This window comes from Pseudophryne corroboree, chromosome 1, assembly GCF_028390025.1.
Source record: "Pseudophryne corroboree isolate aPseCor3 chromosome 1, aPseCor3.hap2, whole genome shotgun sequence".
Classification (NCBI taxonomy): domain Eukaryota; kingdom Metazoa; phylum Chordata; class Amphibia; order Anura; family Myobatrachidae; genus Pseudophryne; species Pseudophryne corroboree.
Window position 1 is genome coordinate 446,232,731 of NC_086444.1, and position 23,459 is coordinate 446,256,189.

General features: G+C 45.2%; 1 protein-coding gene across 1 annotated transcript in view; it reads left to right on the forward strand.

The window, feature by feature from the left end:
* The first annotated feature begins 374 nt into the window (after positions 1-374).
* The window catches only part of OXA1L (OXA1L mitochondrial inner membrane protein), a 37,899-nt gene continuing 14,814 nt past the window's right edge, over positions 375-23,459 (forward strand). The window contains exons 1-9 of the mRNA XM_063913539.1: positions 375-507; positions 1,364-1,480; positions 3,616-3,847; positions 3,958-4,101; positions 7,885-7,970; positions 12,957-13,121; positions 13,302-13,406; positions 13,507-13,669; positions 14,175-14,255. Of these exons, the coding sequence (XP_063769609.1) occupies positions 424-507; positions 1,364-1,480; positions 3,616-3,847; positions 3,958-4,101; positions 7,885-7,970; positions 12,957-13,121; positions 13,302-13,406; positions 13,507-13,669; positions 14,175-14,255 (1,177 nt within the window). The 5' untranslated portion in view covers positions 375-423. The remainder of the gene's footprint in view (positions 508-1,363; positions 1,481-3,615; positions 3,848-3,957; positions 4,102-7,884; positions 7,971-12,956; positions 13,122-13,301; positions 13,407-13,506; positions 13,670-14,174; positions 14,256-23,459) is intronic.

Below are 23,459 nucleotides of genomic sequence, written 5' to 3' on the forward strand. Positions count from 1 at the left end.
TAAAGGAGGGATAGCGGCACACAGCTCAGCCATCACGGCTGCACTTAACTAGCAATAGGGAGCAGCCTGTAGAGAGGCATATTGCCAGCATGGTTGCCCGTAGCCCACTTGATTCTAGCATCTACCTTGCCAGCATCCCCCAGTCCCTGCACATTTCCCAGCCTCGGATACTCCAAACTCCAAGTAACTCAGGTCCACGCTTGCTACCCCAAAGCAGACCTGCAAGCGCTGTGACTATATCCTACTCCTGCCAGTGCCTAATCCCGTCCTGTCTCTGCACACAAAGCGGCACCTTGCCTACGTTCTAAGGAATGGATGGGTATGCCGAAACTACGAAACACAAGCCCGCGCGTCCTCCTCACTGCGCATGCCCGTCATCTCGTCATCCTATCTCGGCAGCTTACTTATGACGTCACGAGGAAGATGGCGGCCTTCAGTATGAAAGTCGCATGTCGGGGTTTGGTGGGTCGAGGTGTTTGGAGGCTCTCAGAAGTGGCAGAAAGACAGGTGGGGATAGGGCTGAGAGATTAGTTCTGAACGACGGGTCTTTGGCTTGGGAGGCTTGAGATGGCTGGGTGTGGCTGCAGGCAGAGGAGGTCTGGAGGTCAGGCAGGTGCATTCAGTGCTGATGCTCTGCTCCTCATGACCTTATGGGGCATATGTATCAGACCTTCTAAAGAGTGGAGAAGTTGCCCATAGTAACCAATCAGCTATCAATTTATAGAATTGACTTGATAAATGTCAGCTAGAAGCTGCTTAATTAATCCACTAGCCAAATTCAACTTTCTGTAGGAGGTTTGATACATTACCCCTCCCTCCGGTGTCAACACGCAAGTCCTGTTGTATGTACTAATGACAGTGCACCTGTGGGTGTAGGTTTACTGAGCTGTGACAACTAGGGTAGTACAGATGGTGTGATGGTTATCATTACTGCCTCAAAGCATTGAGGTTGTGGGTATTCGTGCAACAGTTGTAACTGTGTGGAGTTTGGACATTCTCCCTGTACTTGCGTGGGTTTCCTCCCACAATCCAAAAATATACTGGAAGGTTAATTGGCTCCCGACAGAAATGTCCCCCAGTGTGTGAGTGTGTTGTGGAACATAGATTGTAAGCTCCACTGGGGCAGGGACTGCAAATATTCTCTGTAAAGTGCTGCGGAATATGTGTGCGCCATATAAACAACTGGTAATAAATAAAAAAATTATGTGAGATCACTATATGTTGTGGATCTTTCATTGAAAGTTTACATGAGTACCGTTGTTAAAGCATTAAGTGTCTACCCTTCTCCAGGAATTGATTCATAGCAATACCTGCCATTGCAGCTATTTGTATTTAACTATTGTTTTTTAATGTGTTCTCTCAGTATCACAGATGTCCAATTACATTACATCTGCACAGGCCCCGGGCTTTTGGGACACATCAACAGCTGGTCTTAATGAATGTTCGATACCAAAGCACAGCAATCAAAGCTGCCAGCCAGGTAACTGCACTCAGAAATGCTTAAACTGCTATTAATGTTTGCTAAAGAGTTAAGGTGCATACACACTTAGTGATGTAGTAAACTATCGCTCATTCTTCCCCCTCCTGAGCGATATAGTTTATTATATCGCCCAGTGTGTATGCAGCTGACGATGCGCAGCCCCGCAGGTAGTTAAAGTCACTCAGTCTCGGCCGTGCATGTAGCTCAATTTGTTCGTCCAAAACTGCATGTACAGCCCGGCAGCTGCATGACGACATTGTGCGATATTGCACAGTGTTTATGCCTGCCGTCAGGCACACCGGCCTGGGAAGGGAAACACTAGGCGATGTGCTCGGTGAGCGGCATAGTGTATACCCACCTTTTAGGTTTCCTTTGCTCAGTACCATGCCAGATTGCCGGTACACATTTAGCGATGTCATGAACGGCATCTCGTTCCTTACTTCATTACACTGCATCGGGTTGCAGACGATATCACCGCAAGATGTTACATGTGACCCGCTGGAGCTTGCAATTGCGGCTATACATTAGATGTCGAAGTGTGAACTCAGCCTTACTGAATGGGCTTTCTATTTCCTTTTTATGTTTTGCTGTTGGTTTGGGTCTATTTTTATGTGGTTTTCATGCCTTTATGTGAAAATTGCAATGAAGAGAATGAATATTAATTAGTGCTGAAGGTAAAATTTATTGGTTTATGTAACAGACACTACACATAGGCTTCTCATGTGTCTTTGTGTTGGGTTTGATTTTCCGGCTTTTGTGATGCCGTTGGTCCGAATATCGACTCCCCTTCCTCACAGCCTAAACCTAACCCTCCCCGGTGGTGCCTAAACCTAACCTTAGGTGGGGTCTGGAGAGAGGGGTTTCTGTCTTCCGTCTTCCATGCCCTTAACAATAAGAACTTCTCACTGTTAAATGCAAGCTATGATTTGCCTTTATACCAATTTTATCATCTTTATCTCCAGTTCTATGTGTTTGCTGTTTGTGTTTTTACCCATTTTTATGGTTGTTGTGTGATTGTTTTTGTTTATTTTTGGCTAAAATTTATTGTTATGAAAAAAAATGAGTAAATCCATATCTATTTCCTGTACAATCGAATATTGTCAATGTAACCACTCCTTTTCCTAAGTTGAACTGCTTGTATTTTGTAGTATTAAAAGAATCTTGCATAAAAATAGTGAATTCTTAAATCAATGAGTATAACTGCTTGTAGATTTCATTGGAAGATACACAATCAGCTGTGAGAAATTTACTTCTCTTTTCCTCGTGCAGTTTAATAAATAGCAGGGGGGTTGTCAAACAAAAAATGCAGCTTGTCCTGCAAGAGGTAAAACAGTTATTTGTTAAAGGCAAGTAACTGAACCCTTTTGCCACTAGAGGTCTCTTACAAAGTCTAAAACTATTTTTTTTTTTTTTTTTTATGCTTTCTTGTACAGTACTGTGAGAAAGTTTTAGGCAGGTGTGGAAAAAATTCTGCAAAGTAACAATGCTTTCAAAAATAGAAGTGTTAATCGTTTATTTTTAGCAATTAATAAAATGCAAAGTGAATGAACAGAAGAGAAATCTAAATCAAATCAATATTTGGCGTGACCACCCCTTGCCTTCAAAACAGCATCAATACTTCTAGGTACACTTACACACCGTTTTTGAAGGAATTAAGCAGGGAGGTTGTTCCAAACATCTTGGAGAACTAACCACAAATCTTCTGTGGATGTAGGCTTGCTCAATCTCTTCACGTAATCCCAGACAGACTTGATGTTGAGATCAGGGCTATGTGGGGTTGATATCATCACTTTCAGGACTCCTTGTTCGTCTTTACGCTGAAGGTAGTTCTTAATGACATTGGCTGTATGTTGGGGTCATTGTCCTGCTGCAGAATGAATTTGGAGCCAATCACATGCCTCCCTTATGGTATTATTTTCCGTTCATTCAATTTGCATTTTGTTACTTGATAAAAGTAAACTATTAACTTTTATTTTGAAAGCATTCTTACTTTGCAGCATTTTTTCCACACCTGCCTAAAACTTTTGCACAGTACTGTAACTGTGAAGCTGTTCTTGCATTTCATTCTACACCCTGCTTTTCAGATGCCATTCGTACAATATCCTACTGTTTTGTATTTTTTATTTTTTTTATAGGTTCCAGTTATCGCAGAGGCACATATACCTACAACCCATCCTACTCCAGAAGCTGTGTTACCCCTGACAGTTTCTGAGGTCACCCCCACAGTTCCAGAGACACTTGGTCAGGTGGAACAAGGCTTGGCAGAATTGGGCCTTGCAGGCCACAGCCCTACAGGATTGGTACAAAACATTCTGGAATTCTTACATGTGGACATAGGCCTGCCTTGGTGGGGTGCAATTGTATCAGGTGGGGGCTGGTGTGAAGTATTTATTACTTGTATTACTATTGTTGCATGCAACCTGACGTCATGTTTCTTACAACATTTGAGAGTGTCTGTCCTTGTGTTTCTCTTGCAGCTACACTAGTTGCTCGTATCTTGATTTTTCCACTGATCGTTAAAGGCCAGAGAGAAGCTGCCAAACTGAATAACCACATGCCACAGATAACGGTAATGACAACTCGTATGAATGAAGCCAAGCAGTCCGGGAACAAATTTGAATGTAAGATTAATTTGTTTTATTTATTAACAGTTTCTTATATAGCGTGGCAAATTCCGTTGCACTTTACAATTGGAAATAACAATGATATAACAAAACTGGGTAATAACAAACAGTCATAGAAGTAGGAAGGCCCTGCTTGCAAGCTTACAATCCTATAGGGTAATAGGCATGGATACACAAGGATAGGTGCTATCTATTGCATAGTTGTCCACCAGATTGCAAAGGTTCTTGGTGGGCTGTATGATATGGTCATACAGCAATGATGAACCAGGTACGAGAGGAAGGGAAAGTGAAGAATGAGAAGACGTGAGGATATGTGTGGACTGTGCAGAGTGGATGCAATTTGATAGGAAACTTTATGAAAGTTTGTGTGGGCGGTTCTGGAATTTGATACGCTTTCCTGAAGAGGTGAGTTTTCAGGGAACGTTTGGAGACTAGAGGAGAGTCTTATTGTGCGTGGTAGGGCATTTCACAGAGTGGGTGCAGCCTGAAGAAAGTCCTGCAGTCGTGAGTGGGAGCGAGTATGAGTGTGGATGAGAGACGCAGGTCTTGTGAAGAGCGAAGAGGTCGGGTTGGAAGATAATTTGAGATAAGCGAAGTGATGTACTTTGGTGTAGTTTGGTTAATGGCCTTGTGTGTGAGTAAAAGTATTTTATATTGAATACTGTAGAATACAGGTAACCAATGGAGGGACTGACAGAGTGGATCTGCAGACAATGAACATCTAGCGAGGAGCATTAGCCTCGCAGCTGCATTCAAAATGGATTGTAGTGATGAGTGTCATTTTGGGAAGACCAGTTAGGAGACTATTGCAATAATCAATGAGGGATATAATGAGAGCATGGATTAGAGTTTTAGCAGTGTCTTGTGTAAGGAATGGTCATATTTTGGATATGGTTGTTTTAGATGCATGTAACATGATTTTGAGACTGAATGTGGGGAACAAAGGGATCAGAGTCAAGGATGACACCTAGGCAGACAGCTTGTGGGTTAGGGTTGGTTGATGAGTTTTCAACCGTGATAGAGACATCAAGTTGGTAACTACTATTGGCCGGTGGAAATATAATTAACTCTGTTTTTTTGAAATATTAAGTTTGAGGTGGCGAGATGTCATCCAAGATGAAATGGCAGAGAGGCATTCAGTGACACGGCCCAGTACAGATAGAGACAAATCGGGAGGATAGGTAGATTTGAGTATACTCTGCATACAGATGATACTGAAATCCAAAAGAGTTGATTAGTTTACCAAGAGTTGAGATATAGATTGAGAAAAGCAAAGGACCCAAGACTGAGCCTTGTAGTACTCCAACTGAAATAGGTAGCGAAGAGGAGGTAGATTCAGAGTATCTAACACTGAAGGAGCGAGTAGATTGGTAGAATAGGAACCAAGATAGGGCTGTGTCTTTAAGACTTGGGGATTTAGTGTTCACTCTAGGATTTTTTTAGGGCAGGGTGCTGATCACGGGGAGGGCACATTTTTCATACGGGAGGGCACATTTTTAAGTTAGAAGGGCAAAATTAGGTACATACTATAATGCTTGGTGCTCCCATTCCTATAGACCAAAGTCGGCTCGCAGCTAAAATTTAGAGGCGTTGTTTCGTGGGGAAGGGGCATGGCCACATAATAGTACCAATTCACATTATACCACACAGTAGTGCCGCTTATACACATTGCACCAGGTAGAACCTCCTAAATACACTGCGACAGGTAGAGCACGTTATATATATCGCCAGATAGAGCACGTTATACACACTGCACCAGGCAGAGAGCACGTTATACACACTGCACCAGGCAGAGAGCACTGAGGCACACTGCACCAGGGAGAGAGCACTAGGAGGGAGGGGAGGACGGGCACAGGACAGATGCAGAGCGGCACTCACCGTTGCGGAGGAGGGCGCTGTGCCGGGTCAGGTCAGCGGGGCCAGTCTCCTGATGCTGATGGCGGAGCCCAGGTCAGCACACAGCGCCGTGGTGAGGGGGAATCAAACCATGCCGGAGGCCTGGCGGGAGACACCGCAGGCTCTGATTGGCTGCTCCTCCCCGCTGCACGCTGACCCTGTCTCCGCCTTTAGCTGAGAGCTATCAGCGCGGCGAGGGGAGAAGTGACAGCGCGGCGGGGGGAGAAGGCAGTCCTTTGTTGATTAGCAGGGCGGCAGGGTGGGCACAAATGGGCAGGGAGCATTCTGTCACTCAGAAAAGGGGCAGGGCGCAGTGCCCTGCGAAAGAAGCTTAGCGTGAACACTATATATGTCCAGTCCTCTTGAAAGATCGGCTGTAGTATATACATAAGTAGATAATTATAAATGTCTTTTCCAGTGCTGAAGTAGTTATCCGTATGTGTTATAAAACAGAAAAGTTAAACAATGGGTTAAAATATATAGGAAAAAAATAAGCCTGTTCTACTAGGGAAATACTGTAAGCAGTACATGCTCACTGCTTACCCTGTTCTTTCCCTCTTCTATCAGAGTGCTGTGTTATTTACAGTGCCTCCTCTGCCATCCAGTTGGCTAAGGATAGAAATTGTGTTCCAATTTCAGAGGTGGGCAAGGAGTTGACAACAACATTGTAACATGCACTCTGACTGTTGCATTCTGTGTACAAGCGGGCGATTTATGGTCCTGCAGGGTGCACTGAAAAAGGGCAGGGTGCTTTTTCACATTTCAAAAATGGGCAGGGTGCAGCACCCTGCTGAAACAGCCTAGAAGGAACACTAGGGATTGTAGTGTTTGTATGAGAAGAGAGTGGTCAACAGTGTCAAAAGCAGCAGAGAGATCAAGGAGAATAAGTAGTGAGTAATGGCCTTTAGACTTCACAGTGACCAAATCATTAACCACTTTTGTCAGTGCTGTCTCTGGAGTGTTGGGAACGGAAGCCTGACTGAAGTGGGTCTAAGCAAGTCGAGTGTAGGCAAGTCTCTCAAGTAGCTGAGAGATAGGGCGGTAGTTTGAGAGAGAGTTAGGGTAAGAATTTTGGCTTTTCAAAATGGGAGTAATCACTGCGTGCTTGAACAGTGAAGGAAAAATACCATGAGGGAGAGAGAGACTACAAATGTTAGTTAAGGTAGGGGTGAGCACCAGAGACCGACCTTTACTTATTTGTGAGGGTAAAGGATCAAGAGGAGAGGTAGTAGAAAAGCAGGATGAGAAGAGTGATGATACTTCATCTTTTGTGGGATCAAATGAAGAAAGAGTGCCAGAGGGTTCAGGTAAAGAACTGAGCAGGTCAATAGCTGCCGAAGAGCATACCATTTCATCTCGGATCTTATCAATCTTCTCCTTGAAGTAGGAAGCAAGATCCTGTGCCTTGATAGTGGCTGGTGGGGTAGGTGCGGGAGGATTCAGAAGTGATTTAAATGTATCAAAGAGTTGTTTGGGGTTAGAGGCTTGAGCAGAGATAAGAGTTTGGAAATGTTTGTTTGGCAGTGTCCAGGGCATTTCTATAAGAGTAGTAGGCAGTCTTATATGTGAGGAAGTCGCTTGAAATATAAGATTTACGTCACTGACGTTCAAGTTTACATGTGAGGTTTTCGTAGATGTCTTGTTAATTTGGAGTGTCATGGTTGACATCTAGGCCTACATGGAGTGTGATGGGTAGCTGGAGCCACTTCATCAAGGGCTGTTTCTAGAATCTGGTTCAGGTGTGATACAGATGCGTTTTGAGGTCCTCTTTTTGTCACTGTCCACACACGGTGACCTATTGTTGGGGGTGTGTGTGATATCTGTGTGTTTATACAAGATCTGTGGTGCTACAATGTAACCTCTTCCTCCTTTTCTCCCTCTCAGTCTCCAAAGCATACACTGAGCTTACCCTGTATCAGAAGAAACATGATGTCAATCCCCTCCGAGGTTTTCTGGTGCCCCTGGTGCAGGTGTGTTTCTGTATGTCAGTATGTTCATTGGTTATAATACAGAGTTGTCTTCTAGTTGTAAAATATAGAATCATTTTTAAAGAATCTTAATGTTTAAGAGTAATTTTATGAGTCATGTTTGCATTACTTTTTGTTAAACCCTAAATGTAATATTTATGGGTGTAAATATTACATTCAGGAATGTCACTAGTTCCTTTTTAAATGAACAGATCAGAAATCGGCCTCTTAAATCATTGTTTTGTTAACTTCTGTTGGTGTCTAATGCATATGGTTGATGAGGCCCATCAGTGATTTAAAAAACGCGCTATAGCGCGTATTTTACCCCAAAACTGCCACCTGGGACCCACTTTCAGAAGATGAGCGGGTCCCACAGGATGCGCTCATTCTAGATCTAGGTGTCCGTGCCCTAGCCAATCAGCTGTACGCAGGAGGTGACTGGCTGCTTCCCCAGCCAGTCGCCTGCTGTAGTCTCCAGCGAATCATAGCCTGCCCTGCGGTGTCTCGTTCTCATTGCCCGCCAGTCCAGCACGCTGCGGCGTTGAGTCCTCCTCCCACTGCACGCTGATCCTAGGCTCCGCTGCCAGCACCATGCATCTGTGCTGCAGCACTGGCAGAGACTGGCCCCGCTCACCCAGCACAGTGTCACCAGCGCCCTCTTCCTATGCAACAACGGTGAGTACTGCTCGAGTCAGTCACTGCTCCATGCTGTGCTGTGTCCAGCCTGAAGACAGCATTATACCCTGTGCCCTTGCACTGTCCCTGACGGCATGTGTCACCTATAGACTGTGCCCCTGCATGGTAAGATGGGAGCGCTGGTGACAATGTGCTGCAGCTGGGGGGGGAGGGCCTGGCGCCTATCTGTGCTCTTCCGGCAGGGGAAGTCAGGGGTAAGAGCTGGTGCCTATGTATGTGATGGTGGGAGGAGATGAGTGCCGGTGACTGTGTGCGCTGTGCGGGGGGAGAGGTGAGAGCTGGTGCCTATGTATGTGCTGTGGGGAAGGGGGGGAGTGAGCGCCGGTGACTGTTTGTGTGTTGTGTGGGGGGAGAGGTGAGTGCTGGTTGCTTTATATGTGCTGGGTGGGGGGTTTAGAGCGGGCTCCTACATCTGTCACACTGGGCTCAGTGGCCATCGCTGTAGCACCAGAGCAGGAAGAGGACAAGAGCTGTTGCACTACGTCATCACTCCTCCCCTCGGCACCCCCACTGACACCCGTGATGACTGTGAACCCCACCCTCCCTCGCTGACACCCGCAATCACTGTAGACACCCCCTCCACTGACACCCACAATCACTGTGTCTGGGGACGACAACTGGGGGTCTGAGATGGTGGCTACAATGTGTCTAAATGGTCACCTGGTGCAATGTGTGTAACGAGCTCTACCGGGTGCAATGTGTATAACGTGCTCAACCGGGCGCAGTGTGCATAGGAGGTTCTACCTGGTGCAATGTGTATAAGCGGCATTACTGTGTGGTGTAATGTGAATTGGCACTATTATGTGGTCACGCCCCTAAAATTTTGCAGCGCGCCTCCGGCACGCACTGCCTATGCTGTACAGTCTGGGAGGTGGAACACCAATTCACTTTCTGCCTAAGGGCACCAAAATGTCTAGTTACTCCTCTGGTGCAGAGTGTCCTGCATGCTACACAGCCCAGCAGCACTGTCACCCCATCCCCCCACCTTGCAACACTTTTGTAGTGTCCAAACAAGATTAAGATTAACACGAACCTTCATTCCAATGGGACCCAGAAAAAGACCGGTAGGACCCCAATTTTTAAAAGTGAGGGGTTCCTGGGACCCACTTTTTTTTTTTTTTTTTTTGGCTCAGCGCGATCACTGCCCGTGTGTATTAAAATCAGACATTTTTTATTTGTTTTATTTCATTAATTTTAATGGAGGCATCAGACAATATTTGAGAGAGGCACATAATGATAAAGACAAAAGAAGCTAAAGTCCTGATAGAACCACCTATGCTGTTGATATAATTATGCTAGTTGTCAAATCGGTTTCCTTAGAGCAGGGGTTCTCAAACTCGGTCCTCAGGACCCCACACAGTGCATGTTTTGCAGGTAACCCAGTAGGTGCACAGGTGTATTAATTACTCACTGACACATTTTAAAAGGCCCACAGGTGGAGCTAATTATTTAATTTGTGGTTCTGTGAGGAGACCTGCAAAACATGCACTATGTGGGGTCCTGAGGACCGAGTTTGATAACCGGTGCCTTAGAGCAGTGGTTCTCAAACTCGGTCCTCAGGACCCCACACAGTGCATGTTTTGCAGATAACCCAGCAAGTGCACAGGTGTATTAATTACTCACTGACACAGTTTAAAAGGTCCGCAGGTGGAGCTAATTATCTCACTTGTGATTCTGTGAGGAGACCTGCAAAACATGTACCGTGTGGGGTCCTGAGGACCGAGTTTGAGAACCTGTGATCTAGAGCATTCAACCAGAATGTATTTAGAATGAAGGTAAAATTGCAAATTAAGCAGTTCTCTGGGAGGTGCTCCTTTTAGAATACAGTAGTATATTTTAAAGAAGTTAAAGTTTACAGACTGCAATCTCCGATAAATACTTCTGTGGCCCAGCGCACTGTAATTGTCAGTAAGGTGCACGGTCATAGCCGAATCCCATTATGTTAGGTCAGTTGCACTATGCGCATAAAGAATCCCTGTGATAAAGCATTAACTACTCATGAGCACTGTGCATTTGATCACTTGCCGAAAGCAGAGTGTTCTAGTTAGAGCCTGGCAGTATACCGCTTCTAATAAATTCTGGAGGCACAATATTTGAGAAGCCCTGGCAGTAATACAAGTAATGCATCTGGGTGCCAAGCAATACCACGGTGACAGTGTAACCATTAGGTTCTAACCACTACAAACTTGTGTAATACCTGGGCATAACTGCACAAGTGAAATATGTATACTGTACTGCAGATGTTATATCCTAGCCGTGCCGTTCTATCTACATAGATTGTAAGATACCTTTTGCTGGTTTACCCATAACTAATTATTTCTCTATTTTGTAATTTAACAATTACCGTAACGTCTCTCACAAAGGGACTTAATCCATAACCATAAACTAGCAGCACAGGGCTTAATATTAACACAGTGGTACACTGAATGTCAAGCAATGTTATGGAGTCAATTATAACCGTGAATATAGAATAAATTGCAATAGATGTAAAAGCTCAGCTAATAAGACAATAGTCTAAAAACTATTTTATATATATCTATCTATCTATCAATATATGATTTCCTGGGGATGTAGTTATGTGACCGGCGGTCACATTACCGATGGCTACATCCCACCCCTCTCTAAATTCCCGCAGTTGGCATGCCAACTAGCAGGGACTATTCCCACTCGTGGGAAGAGAACCTGCAGCGAGCGCAGCTCGCCACCGAGCCCACAAGGGGCTTGTTGCACTCCCCTTTGAAGACAAAGGGGGATATCCAGTTAGCCCCCGTAATTGACCTGGGCTAATTGTCCCGCCGTGGGCTATTTAATTAGCCCCGATAAGCTGGCGCGTGCCACGGCTTATCAGGGATTTTGTTTCACCTGATTTCACTGAACCTGTGTTTTCGGGAGAAAGGGTTTTTTTTTTTTTTTTTTTTTTTTAACTTTTTTACAGGCGATCAATCTGGATAGCCTGTTGGGAAAAAAAAAAATAATACATTTGTGAAACATCGGAAAAATGTCCGAAACCACCCAATGTTTTTCCAGGGATAATTGAATATCCCCCAAAGTGTTATCATTATATAATATCATTATAAAATAAAAGCACAAGATAAATTGTATGTTTAGATGAACTAAAACCTGATTGATTTAGCATCAAAATACTGCCCTAATGCTAATGTATCCTTGGTAGAGATTACACTCTTATGAATTGTGACTTTTTCAACTAGAAAACATTGTATAACTTTTATCCATTATAACCAGTCTTGGGCAGATAGGATTGGTGTAATCATGCTGCTAAGAATTACAGAAGTTAAACAGTTAGGTTAAAGTCTGTATCTTAGAAAGCGCTACACGCAGCAAGTTTGCCATTTCAGTTTCAGACTGTGGGGCTAATTCAGTAAGGATCACTATTGTGCACAGTTTCCCGTTTATTGGGAAACTGCAGGTGCAGGACCCGTTCTGTGCATGTGCAGAATGGTTCCTGCATGATCACAGGCAGCCCTCCTGATTGACAGGCAGGGGCATTCAGGGAGCAGGGACGGCTAGCGTTGCTGGAAACGGGGGAATATTACTCCCATAATTTTCAGTCATATTTTTAAACTGTATTCTGTTCCCTTCTCAATCCATTCCTTCTTAAAATACAAATATGGGGTGCTTATTTGCCTATTTGGTTAAACCTTAGCATGGGGAAGCATTATGCAATCCTCCCCCTTTATACAGCAAGATACCAGGTGCTCCTTGTAGTTACTGTAAGCAATCTATTGCCCTAGGTTAGACGTTATGGTGCATTTTTAATCCTTTTGTGCGAGTAGAGATAGTTACTGCTAGAGATGTGCATGAAAGTTCATGTCTTCTCTCCCAAACCGTACCCACTTATTGGGGCCTCCTACAGACAGCAGAGGTAATTTAGTGAGATTTTAGTCGTATCTTATATTCCACCACTTTGTAATGTGACAAGTTAAGGGAGAATTACAGCTTCATCACATAGGGTCATTTATTCCATTAGGGCCACCATACAAATGTAAACCATTTTGCAAAGCAGAGAAAATCTAAAACCTTTTTCATGCAGTTTTGGTTATGGCATCACCTTTATGATTATACATAATGTTTGGAGATCATAGTATATCTGAAAGTCAGATTTTAGTTATGGCTTCCTTTTTTAGATAAAGGCTACAAGTAAAGCACATTATATATAGCCCAAAGATTAGCCATGCTCACGTACAGTAGATTCATGGTCTCTATTTGAGCAATATGTTTTCCAAATCATTTTAAATGGTGTTGGTAGCCTTAATAATCTTTCCTCTCTTGTAGATGCCAGTGTTTATTTCCTTCTTTGTGGCACTGAGGCAGATGGCATACCTTCCAGTTCCCAGCATGCAGACGGGCGGTCTCTGGTGGTTCACAGACCTGACTATAGCTGACCCTATATATGTCCTACCAGTAGTTGTCACATGCAGCATGCTGGCAGTTATAGAGGTAAGGTGTTTATGTAACATTAGGATCTGTTATACACCATCTGTACCTGTGTTTGGATGTCTTTAAGCTCCCTCTTTTATAATATCGCTTGACATGTTTGTTTTTGGTTAAGCTTTTCTTGTGTTATATATTGTTCTTATCTTTTGCTACTGTGGTGTCATGCAAGTTATTGTTTTGCAGTTGGGAGCAGAGTTTGGTGTGAATAATCCTCAGCTCGCAATTATGAAGAACGTTATGCGTATTATGCCACTTACCATTTTTGCATTTACCATCCATTTTCCTACTGTGAGTACTATTTCTTTAACCATAAAAATGATAGTCTTACAGCCATTGGCATCTTTGCGTGGTAACATCCGCTTTATTTGCAAATTAATTTATCTTGCAGGCTGTGTTCATGTATTGGGCAACCTCCAACTTTTTCTCAATAGCACAAGTAGCGCTCTTAAAAATTCCAACTGTTCGGAAGAAACTAAATATTCCAGAAAAAATTCAGCATGACCCCTCAACGCTCCCCAAACAGGAAGGGTTCATAAAGAGCTTGAAAAAAGGTAGTGTATTATGTTCCAGGTGTAGTGTGATAAAGAGAAGGTCTGGGAGGCTGCTAGTAAACTAATAAATTACTGTAATGTATTAAACGCAGGAAACTTCAGCAAGGGAAAATCGGGTACATGCATAACAATTACTGAAAAGGTCATACTTGTGTCTGTTAACATGTAGAGGGAGATTCAGTCATGTCCCACCCACCCAAACTTGTAGAGGGAGATTCGGTTCCCTGGAACTCTCATGAAGACATTCGGCAGTTGTGTGTCTTTGCTCAATTTTCCTTGCACTGTAATTGGTTGGAATGTACACAGACAGACATCTAAGAAATGGCTCCACATTGTCTACTAGCTAAGTTGGATACACATAATAGCTTTTTTTAATGTATGTTTTACAAGGTTTGTAATTAGGTGACACGCCATTACAAATTGTTCTGTTGGATGTGTAGAATAATTGTTCGGAGTTCATTTCATTCTTCTACATAATCATTTTAAAGAAACGCTTGTCTTGCAGGCTGGAGCAATGCACAGGTAGCTAAACAGCTGGAGGAGAGAGAATACAGAATTAAAAACCATCTGGACATTGCAGCAAAAGGTAAGCAGAACGCACATAAAAGATCACTATAAGTAAGCTTTATATAACACTGTTCATCCACTTGTAAGCGACAATCATTAGTATGTAAATGAAAGCAAATGCTTGTTATTTCTCTGGCTGGGTCCACAGGATTATCCACAGGATAACATTGGGATATTGTCGAGCGACAGCGAAAATGGCACCAACACGGTCACGAGCTTTCTGGCCTCCCAGGATGCATTGGGGCCTCCACTATATAGTCCCACCCACTGACTCAGTCAGATCAGTTTTTTGCTTGGTGCGGCAGGAAGCCGCATGGTCACAGGGCTGCTGTGAGAGCAGCCTCAAGCTTTTATTATTTTATTTTTATAGACTTACTATATTGTTTTTTTTTGAGCGACTTGTCTTAACAGCGTCTTAAACGCATACTAGAAAGAGTCGCTCCAACAACTCCCCACCGGGTCGCAACAACGCTTACCTTCGGGTATCAGTGCTGTCTCGACGGGCGTCTGTGTCGGATGTTCTAGCAGGTCCAGCAGACGTAACCAGGCTGTGGCCGGAGCATGAAGAGACGGTGAGTCTATGGACTTCCTCTTACTAGAGGGGTCAGGACACAGGTACACTGATTTTGGTGGAGACTACAAACAGTGTGTTGATGCGCCGAACATCAAGAGTGCGACAGCGCTACGCTTCGGGGATCATAGGCGCCAGGACTAGGTAGTGGCCGCGATCCTGGGAGTTTAAGTCAACAGGGGGATTCAGACGCTCTCCTGGCTGTCCCTCCTCCGAGTTCATGGCCAGTTCCCGCGGGTGTCTCGTTTCATGAACTGAATGACCTCACTTCCGGCTCAGACGCTACAATGAGGGTACTCGGTCGCAGCTTAGATGCTGCGGTTGTGTACACTGGAGATAAACCCGCCAGACCGAGTCGCAGGCCTTAGCGTCTGCATACACGTGGAAGTCGCTCAGCGTCCGTGTCCGTTGGTGAGCGTCCGTGTCCGTTATCAGTTATCAAGAGCGGCAGTGTACACCAGTAGCGTCTGAATCCACTCAGCGTCTTACGAGCGTATTCGCTTGGATATGGAAGTGTGGTGAGTCTCCCTGTATCCCGCTCTACGGAGGCAGGGTATACAGTACTAAAAATTCTCTCTACTTCTTAGTATGCATTGTTAATTTTTAGTACCTATTGCATATGAGACCTGTATATTACTGTGTTTTCTGCATGCTATGTTGAAAAAAGAACCAGTTTAAAACAGAAGTACAATTTTCCTACTTATGTATAAGTTGTTATGGAGGTTGTATTCTCATATGGCAATGTCTAATGCTTTAACATGTGACTGACTGCTAGTATGTGTGCTGAATTTTCTGTGTAATGTCAGTCCTGTTCTGACCCTCAAATCAGGTGCACTGTGGTCAGATTGATCTCACCTCTATATACTGACATATAGGGTGATTTTCAGTCACAAATTGTGTAGTCAATAACGGGTTAATACCATGTCTGTGAGCGGCAAAAGTGATGACGAGAATTTATCAAGCACTCCTACAGCCCTAACATGCTTATCTTGTAAGTCAGAGGTAATTGATATGAATCAATTGGTCACTTATGAGGGGTTGTGTGCAAATTGTTTCGCTTTTCAGCGAAGTAAAAAACAGGAGTTTGTTCAACCACCAACAGAGCCACCATGGAATATGTTCGCAAAGACTGTCTTCAATAGCGGACAGGTTAGCTCCGGTAGCACCACCTCAAGGGTTAGGTTACACTATGAACCCATACATGCAGCTCCCTTCCTATGGTTTGGTTCCAGTAGCCTCTACAAGCAACCAAGGGACAGGTAAGACTAAGACAGATACGTCTGTGTGGCAGACTACACAAGATGATACATCGGATGATGAGGATACAATAGATTCAACTCCGTTTGATGATCAGTCGCAGAGCTTTAGTTCAGAGGATGTAGCTGAATTTATTAATGCTGTGAAGGCTGTTCTCTCGTTGGAAGAGCCAGCCAAGACGGTTTTAAAAGCTAAAGCACCTGTATTTAAACGAACAAAATCAGTGAAAGCTGAATTCCCAGCGTCGGATGAGCTGACGGAAATGATGGATGAGCCTTGGACAGCGCCCAGTAAAAAGTATAAGATTCCTAAGAGATGGGATTCTAATTATCCATTTCCTGCTGTGGATTGTTTGAAGAGAGAAGTTCCTCCAAAAGTAGATGCACATGTTCTGCGACTCGTGCATAAATCTGCTGTACCACTGTCATCTACCTCATTGAATGATGTCACAGACAGACAGTGGTAAGACCTGCTATGGCTTCGGCCTGGGTAGCAAAGGCAGTGGGCGAATGGATAGAGGAACTAGAGAATGACATCCCTTCTCCTACTAGGGAGCAAGAGGATCGTTTTTGCCGTTTAAGACCATCTGCCCAGTATTTGGTAGAAGCAGCAATTGATGTAGGTACAGTTGCTTCTAAAGCTTCAGCCTTGACAGCAGTCGCTCGCAGAGCAGTTTGTCTACGTACCTGGAAGGCAGATGCGGAATCCAAGAAAGAATTGGAAGCATTGCCTTTTGTCGGTAATATATTATTTGGAAAACCTTTATCGGATATCCTAGAATCAGAGGCTGAATCGAAAAAGGTCAGATTTCCGGCTGCTTATAACCCTAAATCCGAGGGTTTAAAATTTCGCTCATTTCGTTGGCAAAGCGAAAGCTAAAGAGGAGCCTAAGCAACCCCAGTTTAAATCCAGGGATAGGAAGCCGTGGGCTAGCAAAAAGCCAGCTTCCAAACCTGAACAGAAACAGTCAGCCTGAAGAGACGGGCCTCTGCCTGGAGGATTCCAGGGTTGGGGGCCGACTCCTTCTTTTTGCACACATATGGCAACAGTCAACAGCAGATGCTTGGGTGCAGAAGGTAGTATCTCGGGGGTATGGGTTCCCATTCAGGAGGCAGCCTCCTCAAAGATTTTTTTGCACCAGCCCGTCTCGTATAGAGTCGAAGGCCAATGCCCTGCAAGAAGCAGTCCAAAAATTACTGCAGTCAGGTGTGATTGTCCCAGTACCTCCATCACAAAGGGGACGGGGGTTTTACTCCAATCTATTTGTAATCCAGAAGCCAAATGGGTCATATCGACCAATTCTAAATCTGAAAATGCTGAACAGATACATATGGATCCCGAAGTTCCACGCTCCATAATGTTGGCTATGGAACCGGGAGATTACATGGTATCGCTGGATGTACGGGATGCTTACCTGCATGTGCCTATAGCACTGTCGCATCAGTGTTACCTCAGGTTTGCCATCCTCCAGGAACATTTCCAGTTCCAAGCTCTGCCTTTCGGGCTAGCTACAGCACCCAGGGTGTTTACCAAGATCATGGTGGTTATGGCAGCTTGTCTGCGCAAACAGTGGATAAGAATATTCCCATACCTAGACGACCTGTTAATCTTAGCACAGTCGCAAGATTTACTGTGGAGCCATCTTCAACAGACGATAGTTTGTTTACAGAGACACGGGTGGCTCATAAATTGGGAAAAGTCGTCCCTGAATCTGTCACAGCGGATGGTTCATTTGGGAGCCATATTGGATTCAAACCTACAGAAGGTTCTCTTACCAGAGAAAAAGATAGTCAAGGTGCAGGTCATGGCTCAGGAAGCGTTGCAAGCCCAGACAATGTCAGTCCATGCAGCAATGCGACTGTTGGGTCTGATGGTATCAACCTTCGACATGGTGCAATATGCGCAATTCCACTCCAGACCGTTGCAGCACCTTATTCTGACTAAATGGAACGGAAATCATCAGACGATAAAGAAGCGGATGATAAAGATTCCAGTAAATGTAAAAAGGTCTCTAGCGTGGTGGCTACAGACAAACCATTTAAACAAGGGGAGACCCTTTTGGATAAAAGAGTGGCAAGTCCTGACAACAGATGCCAGCCTGCAGGGCTGGGGGGCGGTACTCGGAAGCCTATGGTTCCAAGGAAAATGGACTGCAAGGGAAAGTCGCCTGCCAATAAATCTGTTAGAAATGAGAGCCATTTACTTGGCTCTGGTTCAGGCAAAGGACAATCTACAAGGAAGACCAGTCCAGATCCGCTCAGACAATGCGACGGCAGTAGCATACCTCAATCATCAAGGAGGAACTCACAGCAAGAGATTGATGGAGGAAGTAACTCCCATTCTAAAATGGGCAGAATTCCATCTCCCGGCATTGTCAGCAGTATTTGTCCCGGGTGTACTAAACTGGGAAGCGGACTTTCTCAGTCGGCACACCATTCAGGAAACCAAATGGGCACTACACCCAGAAGTGTTTCAGACACTGGTGAACAGATGGGGTCTACCAGAGATGGACCTTATGGCGTCTCGTCTGAACAACAAAGTTCCAAGGTATGGATCGAGAACAAGGGACCCAGGAGCGGTCCTTGTAGACGCACTGTCAGTAGAATGGAGGTTTCAGCTGGCGTATCTGTTCCCGCCAATATCTCTGCTACCCAGAGTAGTGAGAAAGCTAAAACAGGCAAAAGGAGCAATCATTCTAATAGCTCCAGCTTGGCCAAGAAGGCATTGGTACACAGATCTGTTGAGAATGTCCATGGAAGCACCGATACGGCTCCCTCAACGTCCAGATTTGCTAATGCAGGGTCCTTGTTGTCAGTCATCTGGATCGCCTGTCTTTGACGCCGTGGCTGTTGAAACCTCTATCTTAGAGGCTAAAGGTTTTTCGAAGCAAGTAATCCAAACTATGCTTAGAGCAAGAAAGCCTTCTTCGGCCCGTGTGTATCATAGAATATGGCAAGCCTATATTCATTGGTGTACTGGAAAAAATTTCAATCCGAGATCTTTTAAAGTAGCTAGGATTTTGGATTTCCTTCAGGCAGGATTGGATCAAGGGTTGAAAATTGCTTCCTTGAGGGTTCAAGTCTCAGCGTTAACTGTATGGTTTCAGCAGAAGATTGCTGATTTACAGGATGTACGTACATTTTTTCAAGGAGTAGTACATATTCAACCTCCATTTGTTCCTCCTGCAGCTCCCTGGGATTTGAATTTAGTTCTTAAATTTCTCCAGGGTCCTCTGTTTGAACCACTTGAGAGAGCAGATCTTAAGTGGTTAACGGTTAAAGTTCTTTTTTTACTGGCAATGGCGTCAGCCAGAAGAGTGTCCGATTTAGGAGCATTATCATGCAAGTCTCCTTTCCTAAGTTTTTTTCCAGACAGAGCAGTTCTCAGAATGAGATCTAGCTATATTCCAAAGGTGGTATCAAAGTTTCACCTGAATGAAGAGATTGTAGTCCCAGCTTTTCAGGTATCGGGACTATCTGCGAGAGAAGCGTCGCTGGACATGGTCCGGGCTTTAAGAATCTACATAGATCGTACTAGTGCCATCAGGAAAACAGATTCTCTCTTCATCCTCTACAGATTCCATAGAAGAGGATGGCCTGCTAGTAAACAGACGCTGGCGAGATGGCTCCGAATGGTAATATCAGAAGCTTATTCTCATGCAGATCTCCCTATTCCGGCTAATGTCTCTGCACACTCTACACGTAAGGTAGGTTCTTCTTGGGCAGCACAACAAGGTGCTTCAGCAGAACAGATATGTAGGGCAGCCACATGGTCTTCCATAAACACATTCATTAGACATTATGCCTTGGATACTTTTGCCTCTCATGACGCAGGCTTCGGGCAAAAGGTCCTCCTGTGCAATCAGGAGCGTCCCCACCACTAAAATGGCTTTGGGAATCCCAATGTTATCCTGTGGACCCTGCCAGAGAAATGTACGCTATGGTAAGAACTTACCGTTGATGACGTGATTTCTCTTATGTCCACAGGGATCCCACCCTGACGCATCTGATTTGAGGATCTAGACAATCACTAAAACCTCTTCCTTCTTGTATGGAAGGGTGTGCATGTGTGTTCTTATCACCTAAACAGGTCTCTGCCTGATGTTCCTGCCTAAAATCGCTGTGGAAAGAACTGATCTGACTGAGTCAGTGAGTGGGACTATATAGTGGAGGCCCCAATGCATCCTGGGAGGCCAGAAAGCTTGTGACCGTGTTGGTGCCATTTTCGCTGTCGCTCGACAATATCCCAATGTTATCCTGTGGATACCTGTGGACGTAAGAGAAATCACGTTATCAACGGTAAGTTCTTACCATAACGTTTATTTCTCTTATGTCCTAGAGCAGGGCTGGCCAAACCGGGCCTCAAGATCTACTAACAGTTCATGTTTTCCAGGCCTCCTGGAGATCTGTAGAATTGTCAGTTAGGAATGAATGCAGCACATCTTAATTAGTAATGACTACACCTGTCACCAGCTAGGTGGTCTGGAAAATGTGAACCGTTGGTAGATCTCGAGGACCGGTTTGGCCAGCCCTGTCCTAGAGGATACTGGGGATACATTTAGTACCATAGGGTATAGACTGGTCCACTAGGAGCCATGGGAACTTTAAGAATTTGATATTGTGGGCTGGCTCCTCCCTCTATGCCCCTCCTACCAGACTCCGTTTAGAAAATGTGCCGGCCATGCTTATGGAAGCTCCTACAGAGTTTTCTGCATTTATTTTTCTGTTTGTTATTTTCAGGCAGGACTGGATGGCATCAGCCTGCCTGCTTCATGGGACTTGGGGGAGGGGGGGGGTTGTAACGGCCCAACCTCTTGAAGGGTTAATGGTAAGGTTCCCTGCTGACAGGACACTAGCTCCTGAGGGAACTATTCGCAAGCACCACCACGGTGAGTACTAAGCCGGTGTCACGGTTAGCGGGTCGCCGGCCATTATGGCAGCATGAGGGTACAGAGACGCACTGCTTCTAAGCGGGGCGGATTGTGTCTCCAGATTCGGTACACTGTACGCAGTACCCACACTGGCAAGCAAAGTCTTTAAATGGTTCTGTCTCTATTTTAAGCACAAATTACCGCAGCCAGTATTTAAAAGCGGGAAGACTACGCGCCATTGAAGGGGCGGGGCTGGGCTTCACTATGAGCGGATCCAGCAGCACCATTTTCCCTCTGCAGTGGATGCTGACTGACAGGGACGTGCAGCTCCACCGGTGTGACTCCAAATTACCTCAGTGGTACCAGGGGATCATAGCGGGGGGGGGGGGGGGGGGCTATTATTAGTGTACCAAGTCCCCAATCTGGGTACTTAGTCTGCGACCTGGCTAAGTGTGGCATTAGCAATAAGGGTGCGGTGTGCTGGCTCCAAATACCTCTGTGTCTCCCTGGAAGGGCTCTTTGTGGGTTAATTCTGCTTTTGACCTTTCCTGTGTGTGTGCGCTGTCACATTTACAATATGTCGAGCAAAGAGTGTGTTTCCTGTATGGCAGAGTGTTTCTCTTCCCCTATGTACTTGGTGTAGTGCACCTTCTCAGGCTAGCGGGGCTGAACCAGCGTGGCTGTATTCCATCAAAGGAATGATTTATGATATCTCTAATTGTCCCGCAATGAGAAAGAGACACAATACTTAAGACAGTCTGTGGATGAGATTATGAACACAAACAATCTCTGGCACATATCCTGCAGTCTGACTCTGACGCTGAGGGGTCAGACATGGAGGAGGCGGATTCAGAAGTGGGGGGACACTGCTCTGTCACAGGGAATAGAGGCTCTTATAGAAGCTATTAGAGATGTGCTACAAATTCCTGATAAGGTGGCAGAGGAGTGTGAGGAATCTTATTTTAATGTAAAGTCTTCAGTCACTTTTCCTGTGTCAAAGGAATTGAATACGCTGTTTGAAGAACCGTGGGTTAATCCTGATAAGAAATTTCAAATCCATAAAAGGTTCTTCTCATCTTTTCCTTTTCCTCCTGAGGATAGGGAAAAAATGGGAAAGTCCACGAATAGTGGATGCATCTGTGTCCAGGTTGTCACTGAAGATTGTGTTTACCCGTCCCTGGTGCAGCCTCCCTGAAAGACCCAGCTGATCGTAAAATTGAGACTACACTCAAATCCTTGAACACAGCTGCTGGGGTGGCTCAGAAACCCACTATAGCATGTGCGTGGATTACTAAAGCCATTGCTAAATGGTCGGGTAACCTTATTGAAGGGTTGGATTCCTTATCTAAAGGGGAGATTGTGTTACTCCTGCAACATATACAGGACTCTGCGAACTTTATGTTGGAAGCCATAAAAGAAGTAGGTTTGCTTAATGCACGCACCACTGCTATGGCAGTGTCAACACGCAGGGGCTTATGGTTACGCCAGTGGACTTCGGACATGTACTCCAGGAAAGGTGTGGAAGGCCTACCCTTCACAGGAGAGGCCTTATTTGGAGTTGAACTGGACAAATGGATCTCCAAAGCTGCTGCGGGTAAGTCCACATATCTTGCTTCTGCAGCTCCCCCCAACCAGGAAGACCTATTCAGGACCTACCCTACAGTCTTTTCGGACTGCAAAGTTTAAGGGCAAAGTCAGAGAATCTTCTACTGCCAACAGAAGCGCTAGAGGTAAACAACGCAAACCAGCCAGTTCTCAGGAACAGAGCTCCAGTTCTGCTTCCTCAAAGCCTTCTGCATGACTGTGGACCGCGAGGCCTGGAAGACTGGCAGGTAGGAGCCCGACTAAAAAAATTTATTCACATCTGGACAACATCGTGCCAGGATCCCTGGGTCATAGATCTTATTTCCCAGGGCTACAGACTGGAGTTTCAGGAGCTCCCACCTTACAGATTCTTCAAATCAGGCTTACCAGTTTCACAAGAGGCAAGTATAACCTTACAGGATGCCATTCAAAAACTGGTACAGACTCGGGTCGATGTTCCATTTCCACCTCATCTGCAAAACAAGGGGTACTATTACAACTTTTCTCTTACGTCCTAGAGGATGCTGGGGACTCCGTAAGGACCATGGGGTATAGACGGGCTCCGCAGGAGACAAGGGCACTATAAAGAAACTTTCGCATGGGTGTGCACTGGCTCCTCCCTCTATGCCCCTCCTCCAGACCTCAGTTCCTGTGCCCAGAGGAGACTGGGTGCATTACAGGGAGCTCTCCTGAGTTTCTCTGAAAAAAGAATTTTGTTAGGTTTTTTATTTTCAGGGAGCACTGCTGGCGACAGGCTCCCTGCATCGTGGAACTGAGGAGAGAGAAGCAGACCTACTTAACTGATAGGCTCTGCTTCTTAGGCAACTGGACACCATTAGCTCCAGAGGGAGTCGGAACGCAGGTCTCCCCTCGCCGTTCGTCCCAGAGCCGCGCCGCCCTCCTCCTCACAGAGCCGGAAGAAAGAAGCCGGGTGAGTATAA